The following is a 9,728-nucleotide window of genomic DNA, read 5'->3' as shown; positions in this document are numbered from 1 at the left end:
ATTGGAAAATACACTGTAATTACACAGTCATCCGCCATAGTTCAGTAATATACAGTTGTGGTCAAAAATATTGGCTCCCTTGTACTTTTTTTTTTAATAATAATAAAATAAAATATTAAATACAATTCTGATAATAATATAATTGATTAAGCTATTGTAAATATAAATGCATTAATATAAAATGTATCCACACCATTGTTTGTTATGAAGTAAACTGTGAGAACGGTGCTGTCCTGAGGAATCAGTTATTATTGGTGTTTCAATGTAAAGATTTCTGAATCAAACTGCAGAAACGTGTTTCCAACTCAAAGATCTGAATCAGATTTGTAGTCAAACTGATTCAGCGCTCATATTATCTTATCTTACCTGATCATTGTGCTGTGTCCTGGTGTCTGTTTGAACAACAACAAACTCAATTAAACACACACTACTTTGGTTAATTAAAATTCTCTAAACACAATTTCCATCTTGTTAATTCAGCTGTTTGTGTAATCAGAGCTGGGTAGTAACTGATTACATGTAATCTAAATTATGTAATCAGTTCCCAAAAATCAAGCCCTCGTAATTAGAGTATATTACATTTTATAATGCTCATCAGATTACAGTTAGTTTTTGCCTTTACAGTGTATATGCATTGCACTGTACATCGGATTCATTATAATAATTAAATGTACTTTAAGTGTGTACCTAACACTAGGAAAATACATGTCCATACATGATCAAGACGGTAAATGACCCAAATCTGGAGTGACAAAAACAGGATTGCTACATTCCTTATATTGATGTAAATGAACTGGTGAATAATTGTTTCAACAAGATTACATAAACAAACTGTATGAAAGAACCAGTTTCGCAGAAAAGGATTAAAACAAAATCAGACTTACCATTGCTAGACTGGATACTCTTTTCTTCTTACTGGACAGTGCAGTAAATAAAGAGATATAGCCATCAGCAGCAGGACACAAACAGTAGCAGCTGCACATATTCCTGCTACAGCAGCTGAAGACAGACCTGAATCTGAAACAGATAAAGAGAAAGAGAAGCAGTCCTCATTACTAAAGAGCAACTGTTTTTATCCATGTGTTTTTCCAAGTACACTTCTCCTGCTTTAGTCATCAGCTGATATTGATTTAACTCATAAATGATGAGATCTGGAGGGTTTTGACGAGAAGCAGATTAAACAGCATCAAATTACTGTGAGCTGTCACAAAAAAAACAGACTAATTTTAAAGTAAACATTAGTCTTGAGGAGAGCTTGTCTTGGTTGTGTCACTTCACATGAAGGTGACGATCTCATTCATAGTTTAATACTAGGGTTACAAACTGGTGGAAATTTTCCAGTAAGTTTCAGAAACATTCTAGAAATTTTGGAAACTTTCAGAAATGTTTTAATGTTTCCAGAAATTAACCAATCCATTTGATACGGAGTCAAAACTCACTTTTCCAAACACAAAGAAACAACGAAAAAAAAAATAATAATTCAACAATGGGAAAAAAAATTATTGCGTTGAAAAAAAAAAAAAAAAAAAAAAAAACACCATTTAACTATTTTGAAATTTTTCAAGGGACCTAATCTACATTATACTCACCAGTGACATAAACACTAAAGCTCTTTATGATGCTGAATCTGCTGCTGATGATCTGTAGTTTATATTCTCCAGAGTCTGTGGTTCTGGTGTTTGTGATGGTCAGAGATCCAGTCTGATGATCCAGCTTCAATTTCTCATCCCACTGATCATCTGTACAGATCTTACGCTTATCTCCATTGACAACAGCGATGCAAATGTCATTAAAATACCACCTCATCACATCATTTGGGTTTTTCGTTACACCAGGATCTAAAGTGACAGATTCTCCCTCCTTCACTGACTTTCTCTTCATTTCATCTCGTTCAGCAGCAGGAACATCTGAAACACAAACCAACCGATGACTGTAAGGATATTTATGCCAAAACATCAAAGAACTATGGATTTGAAATTGATTTATTCATGCTCTTTAAAATGCAACATATATCCCTTTTGTACACATTACAAATTATTTCATTATTTGAAATACTCATTCAAACAAACACCTCATTCGCATTCATTGTCAGCTTTTAAATGTGCTCAATCATTAAATATATTAAATGACTCACCATGAAAAGTAACACTGAAGCTCTTTTCACTGCTTCTTCTGATGCTGATGATCTTTAATTCATAAAGTCCAGAGTCTGTGTTTGTGATGTTCATGATGGTCAGAGATCCAGTCTGATTGTCCAGCTTCAGTCTGTCTCTGAATCTATCAGTACCTCCATTACACTCAACATCTGTACAGTTATAACTGAGATCTCCAGTGATTTGAGCGATGCGAGTGTTATTAAAATACCATTTTATATCTTCTTGTTGGGTTGTTGTAACACCAGTGTACATTGTGACTGAATCTCCCTCCATCACTGTCACTGACTCTACATCTGCACCAACTCCAGACACATCTGAAGAAAAAATTAACAGTTAATTTTAAGTCAAACAATGTTATACAACAGTAAAGTGGTTTGAAAATGCTTTTGTACAGATCATAAAGATTGTGAGCAAAGAAATACACTCTTAAAAATAAAGGTGCTTCATGATATCATAGAAGAACCTTTTGTCTGAATAGTTCTATAAAGAACCTTTAACATCTGAAGAACCACAAAGGGGTCTTTCTGGTGAAAGAGGGTTCTTCAAATTATAAAAAGGTAAGAATGAGATGGTTCTTTAAAAAAAAAAAAAAACCTTTGACTGAATGGCTTTTTGTGGAACCAAAAAAAGAGGGAAGTCGTGGCCTAATGGTTAGAGAGTCGGACTGGCAATCGAAAGGTTGTGAGTTTGAGTCTCGGGCCGGCATGAATTGTGGGTGGGGGGAGTGCATGTACAGTTCTCTCTCCACCTTCAGTACCACAACTGAGGTGTCCTCACTGAACCCCCAACTGCTCCCCGGGCGCTGCAGCATAAATGATGCCCACTGCTCTGGGGGTGTGTGTGTGTGTGTGTGTGTGTGTGTGTGTGTGTGTGTGTGTGTGTGTGTGTGTGTGTGTGTGTGTGTGTGTGTGTGTGTGTGTGTGTGTGTGTGTGTGTGTGTGTGTGTGTGTGTGTGTGTGTGTGTGTGTTGGCACTTCGGATGGGTTAAATGCAGAGCACAAATTCTGAGTATGGGTCACCATACTTGGCTGAATGTCAGGTCACTTTCACTTTCAAAAATGTTTCTTCTAAGACAGGGATTGTCCTGCAAAGTTTAGCTCCAACCCTAATCAAACACCCCTGTCTTTAATATTTAAGTGATCCTAAAGACCTTCATTAGTTGCTCCAGATGTGTTTGATTAGAGTTGGAGCTGAACTTTGCAGGACAGTCAATCATCAGGAGCAGGGCTAGGCGTCTGTATGGCATCGCTTGAAGCACCCTTTGAAGCACCTTTATTTTTAAGAGTGTATATCTGGATTCATAATGTAACACATACAAACAAACTGCAGAATAACATAATTGATTTACACATTCACTCATCACAATAGGGTAGATTGCGGGAATACCTTACTGTAACGTTACAGTGATCAGATCTGATGTAAAAGATTTACACATTTATAATGCAATATAACTATCGAGCACGTGTGAGATGGTTGGATAAAAGCTTCTCTAACTCAAATAATTTCAATATCAAAATAATGTCGATCAATATTCGTTTCGTCGGTTGATTTCTCCAGATCGTAACATAAAAAGTCTTACCATTAACGAATAAAGACAAGATTGAAATCAAAATTAACCGATGCATTTTTTCACAAAAATGATATGACAGCAGATTGCGATTAATTATCCGTTGTTTGTTTTCCTTCTTCTTTTGTATGTATCATAAATTAATACAAGCTGTTTGTGTTTGCCGCTTCGTCTCTGACGTTTAAAATCATTGGTTAAGCCAATCACATTCGTTCGGAAATGACGTGTGTTATGCGCCTCACATCCGGCTCAGCCGCCTCAAACTTCCGCTGTAAACACAGGAATAACTGCAAAAACAAAACCATCGAGCAAAATACCCGAGGGAACAGTTCACAATCACAAATATCGCCTGGCTGGACTTCTGCCTCCCCGGTTTCTCGCTGACGATCGTTAACAGTTGATAAATTAAACTTTTCCCCAAACCTGCCGGGAGGTCTACAACATCACCTCCATTCAAAGTGAAACAAACACTCTTCTGGTTCGGGCTTCAGTTGGCAAATAAAGGGAATATTCTCCACAACAGAGCGAATAGCATCCCGTGTCTCCATATCCCCTGCCGTTTTCGATCTCCTTAACCTAAACTACAATCTTATTTTTTTATTATTATTATTGCTCAATATCATCAGAACATTTTCAAGAAATTACTTACAGATTCGATCTTAAATTTAGGCGCTTACGCTTAGTTTAGCGTCACGGCTCTCCGTCCTTCCTCTGTTCGTTAATTGTCCTGCCGTTTTTGAGCTGGAGGAAAACTGGGATATGGTTTATCTCAGACTGAGTACAAAAGAGAACTGAAATTGAGCGGAAGTACGAAGCCTGACATCCTTCCGAGTTTGGACTTGGCAAGTTCGACTCAGAAGAACGAACTCTTGAGGACGGGAGAGCGAGTCCAGACATTCTACAAACGTACCTGTCACTCAGCATGCAATAGGCATGCTTTACTTGAATTAACTTCTTTTTTATTTTCAATATATTAAATAAATACCTACTCTGATTAATTTTACTTTATATTTATAATGAAATTGAATATAATATTACACAACTATTATAAACTATTAATGTGGTTCAGGTAACATTACTACTGTGATTATATTTACGTTGTTTAAAATAAAATAAAATATGTGGAAACAACTGCCTCTTTTCATTAAGCAGTCTAGCAATAAGTCTCAACAATCTCAGCTACAATTTAAAGGGGGGGGGGGTGAAATGCTCGTTTTCACTCAATATCCTGTTAATCTTGAGTACCTATAGAGTAGTACTGCATCCTTCATAACTCCAAAAAGTCTTTAGTTTTATTATATTCATAAGAGAACGATAGTCTGTACCGATTTTTCCCGGAAAAACACGAGCTGCTGGAGGCGTGACGTGTGGGCGGAGCTAAAGAATCACGAGCGCGAGTAGGCTTTTGCGTTGAGAGCGTTTGGAAGCTGTGGCATTACCGTGAGGAAAAAAACATCCAAAACAAACCATGGCTAACAGTTAGATTCAGCGTATATTTATGATCCAGAATCAGATCCAGAGGCTGAAATTTAACAAGAGCAGCATCAGCAACGACGTCTCTATGTGGTATGTACTGAAACTGTATATATTTGCTTAGCGGTTTTGGAAAATGACTAAGTTCTACTTTATGTCTTCTTTTTTTTTTTTTTTTTTTTTTTAAGCTGTACATGTGGAAAGTGCAGTTTGATGACAACATCGCATGTTTTTTACTTGATGTGCTTACGCGCCGATAGCTAAGTTAACAACACAGAGATATTTGAAGCAGTTTTACTCACCGCCTGCGGTTCCAACACACGATCGTGACCCTTTTTCGTTGGGACTGCATTATCCTTAAGAAATAAACGATATGAAAATCCGGCGTCAAACTGGGCCTTGTTTGTAAAACAAGCATCTTCGAAATGCAGGGAACAAACAAAAACACTTGCACAACTCCGTTGATGCTCTGTAAAAATAAACTCCATCCACTGGTCCCTTAATGCAGTTTTTTTTGGTAATCTGTGCAGGGTTGTCTTGCCCTGGCAACCAAAAACACACTTCTTTTGTGACATTTCGCGACGCTCTCGCTTTGATCAGTGAATGTCTGTGCTCAGCCTCTCAGTGCTCTGCTCTACGGGAGCGCGCGCTCTTCCGGCAGAAGTGCCCTTAGGACCCATATAAGGAAATTCCGCTCCATCTAATCTGCAAATTTAGCTTCGCCTAGGTAATAACGTCTACAATACTGTACATAAATACAGGCTGATCAATCACTATTGATTTTTCCAGAGACAGTACAACGAACGTTTTGTTTTTGTAATTAACATGTTTAAATGGCAACACCGCGAAATTAGAGCTGCTTGGATTAAACTCACTTTTCATTTTCCCTTTATTTGAAATAAAATTATATATAATTTGTAATTTGTAGTAGTCATTATATGATGTGGCAGATATCATGTGTGTTAGAAGCTTCTGTTTGAAAAGAGCGTCCATGTGTAAGTGTAGTGTGTGTGTGTGTGTGTGTGTGTGTAGAAAAAAACGATTACAACATTATAGAACAAAACTGAATTAAATTAGCCTATGGATTTTACATATACATCACATTTCTCATCAATATGGTTATTAACAATAAAGATTAGAAATAAGGAAAAGAAGCACATCAGCCTACATCGTTAAATCCCGTCCTACTGTAGATAAACAGAATACAGTGATGTCAACCTTGGTTTTGATAAGCAGTTATTTTATGACACAGAAAGCGTTGGTGAAACTCATGCATCTAGCAGGAACTTAATACACAAAATATTCATATTGATTCAAGCATTTAACAATTATGAATTAATTAATGTCAGTAATGAAGACTGCACAAATGATAGCGATCACGAGGAAGGTCCACGTACAGTAAAGTGGATAGTGTACAACACCCCATCAGTTATATTCAGGTCTATAGTGCCACCTGCTGGCGCAGTTTTGTAACTTCTTAGAGAAAATGAAGTCGTTATAACGAGAAAACGAACTTCGTTATGTCGAGATAACGAGAAAATTAAGTCGTTATAACGAGAAAACAAGAAGAAAAAATATTATAATGCATGGCCGCTTAGAACTTCCGTAGTAAATCAATTGCAAACCAGTGTAAATCAAAATGGAAGAGCTTAGGATTGCCATTGCAATTGCTATTTTTTATCAAGATGCTGAAGAGGAGGCTGCCGAACGGAGGAGACAAATCCTTCAAAGAAAAGCCAGGATGCAGCGGAGGATGGCGAAGAGACGAGACATATTAGCATGTCTCTCCAGCTTTGTATGTTTTTCTAATTATTCTTTCTAATCTCCTCTGCCATTGATGCGAACCTGGTTCGATCTGAATTCTGGGTTATGTCCCATAACAAGTCTGCACAAGTCACCTCTCCATGCATCCTCGGTAAAAGGGGCGGATCAAGAACACATCCGGGGATTTGAACTGGACTTGGCTAGATGTGAACTTTGAATTGGAACAGTACTTGGGCAGCGACTGATGACATTTCACAAGTCCACAAGAACTCAAGTACAGACAAGTACGCATATTGAGAAACGCTCATAGACAGGCTTCTTCTTGTTTTACGGCGGATTTACCAGACACTCTAACTCGATTAACCTATCATCTCTATAAATCACTAAAACCCGGTATATTCGTTAAGATTCTTCATCGAGCTTTATCTTACGCTGCGTCTCCAGCTCCTCTGTCCACCCTCAGTCCTCTTAATGAGAGAAGAAGAAGAAAAAAAAAACCTTATACTCGCTTATTCAGATTGGTGCTTGTCAAGAACTGTAACAGTAATATCTTAATATTTCTACCTGAATTTAATAAATATTTAATTGAAAACTGCTCTCCCGTTTTCTCTCTTTCATTCTTCAATTCATTTCTTTCAACTATACACTGAAAATAATGACTTTGTGGTGTGGTAAAATCTATTACATTAATTAATGTAATTTATACATTGTAAAATCAAGATTAAGTTGGAACTATAATATCTTAAGTAAAAATTACACTATTTATTCATGTAATAACATAACTGAAAAGAAAGAGTAAATTGTATTATATATTTACAAGTACTATTTAATGTTTTATGGTCACAGCACATTCACCTAAAAATACTAAGTAAATGTTAATCTGAAAAGCGAAGTGCGTTTGAATCCGCGCGCTTTTTTTTTTCTTTTTTTTTTTTTAAACAAGATCCTTCTGGCAGTGGCAGAGACGGTCGGTTTGGGCGGTCACTTTTGGCTGACTTATCTTCGGTAAGTTTAGATTTTTCTACTTTAGATTTGTGATAACAACTATGTGTTCATTTTCATGGTTTGATTATTGCATAGACGTTACGGTTCAAAATTATCTGAACGTAAGTTTTAATCACAATAAGGTTAACGTTAGCTAAGCGCCGCCATTATCCACTTCTATAAAGTTGAGACTGATGGTTAGTCAAAACTAAATGTAGTTAGCCGCGTTTAAAAGTGTCTAACGTTAACGTTAGTCGTTTTAAATCCACTGAAAATTTCGTCTGCATCAAAGAAGGAACGTTTGGAAAAATGCAGTAACGTTACCAGATGGCAGGTGAACTTGGCTACTAATTACGTTAAACATTGATGTGTAGCAGTAAGTGCTTGTATGAATTCAGCCATTTTATTTTAATAAGCTAGCGGTATGAAGGTACGGTAATCTTTTTAATAAAAATAAAATGTAATGTTTTTAAAACCTAACGTTAGACCATAGCCTTTCACGGCTTAAGTGAGGGAGGTTAGCATCAGTAGCTTCATCCATGTGAATCTCAGTCTAGGAGATGAAGCAAGAACCGTTATCTTTGAACGCAATGGGCGGCAAGCGTCTCCGCCTCGTTGCCATGCCAATTCATTTTCAGGCACAAACTCGTAACAAGTTCAATGCTGTATTAAAAGGAATTAAAACAAAATGTAAATGAGATCTCAATGACACAATTAGTTTCTCTCAACAGGTAAAAGAACAATACAGGAGTGCGTTGCGATATCTATCTGGTCTGACACGGCAACATTCTCATACAGGCAAGTATAAATATTTGTAATAATACTATAATATTGCTGCTCTTATTTCTCAAACTTACACACCAGGGAATATTTTCAAAAAATGTCTAACAAATATATAAAAATGTGACAAATAGATAAGTAAATGCATGTTTTTGACAGGTCATAAAACTGTAATGGATTGGGATATATATATATATATATATATATATATATATATATATATATATATATATATATATATACACACACATATATATATATATAATTTTATTTTTAAAAACTTAAATTTAACTTGTTAAAATCTGCAGAATACTGCACACAAGACAAACTGCATGCAGGTATATATGCAGAACAGCTCCTCCTGCTTGTAATTCATACAGTATTGACACATTATCAATCTGTTGACAGTACCAAAGCAGACGTGAAACTGTCATCCGCAGCCTTATCCGGTACCTCAGTGAGAAAGAAGAAGAGCTTTTTGAAGATTGCCTGATAAAGCATGATTTTTGTTTGTCATAAAAATCATTTTTAAGCGCAAGTGAAAAAGTAAGACACAAACATGAAGATTTTCCACTCAGCAATGGTCCAAATTATGTGCAGTCACAACTTAAACGTAGTCTGGATATTAAAAAGGGTTTCCTGGCACTGTAAAGGTGCAGAGTCACACAATGAATGGTTTCGCACAACATTCATTTTATGGGTACAATCTGTGAATTGCATCTGTCTTGCGCAATGTTCTACTAACTTTTTTACTTATGTTGACTCAAGGTAAAACACATTATACTGAATTTAACAATGTGAGTTATGTTAAGTAATTTTTAGCGAGCATGTTCGTTCTGCATTGATAATGAATCTCTTTTGTATTTGTGTCTCAATAGAATTGTGTTCTTTCTTTTTTATAAACTGTATGCAGGAGGACACTTGTAGTAATGCCGCTGAACACACCCTTAAGATACTGGTCATCCATGGGGCTGATCAAGAGGATCCAGTCGATGTGTCCATCA

At 36.4% G+C, this 9,728-nt stretch overlaps 1 protein-coding gene across 2 annotated transcripts in view; it reads right to left on the bottom strand.

The window, feature by feature from the left end:
• Positions 1-866: 866 nt before the first annotated feature.
• LOC113078546 (uncharacterized) overlaps positions 867-9,728 on the bottom strand; it is a 28,712-nt gene continuing 19,850 nt past the window's right edge. Inside the window, exons 1-4 of one of the 2 annotated variants that reach the window (XM_026250844.1) lie at positions 4,373-4,475; positions 2,135-2,470; positions 1,590-1,907; positions 867-1,017 (exon numbers count right to left, since the gene is read on the bottom strand). In XM_026250844.1, the coding sequence (XP_026106629.1) occupies positions 890-1,017; positions 1,590-1,907; positions 2,135-2,429 (741 nt within the window). In that variant the 5' untranslated portion in view covers positions 2,430-2,470; positions 4,373-4,475 and the 3' untranslated portion in view covers positions 867-889. Of the gene's footprint in view, positions 1,018-1,589; positions 1,908-2,134; positions 2,471-4,372; positions 4,476-9,728 lie in introns of those variants that run through there. The other variant, XM_026250843.1, reaches the window with a different exon arrangement.

Source organism: Carassius auratus, unplaced genomic scaffold, assembly GCF_003368295.1.
Source record: "Carassius auratus strain Wakin unplaced genomic scaffold, ASM336829v1 scaf_tig00025933, whole genome shotgun sequence".
Classification (NCBI taxonomy): Eukaryota; Metazoa; Chordata; class Actinopteri; order Cypriniformes; family Cyprinidae; genus Carassius; species Carassius auratus.
Note: the sequence above shows the minus strand (reverse complement) of the source record. Positions and strands in the feature narration are given on the sequence as shown.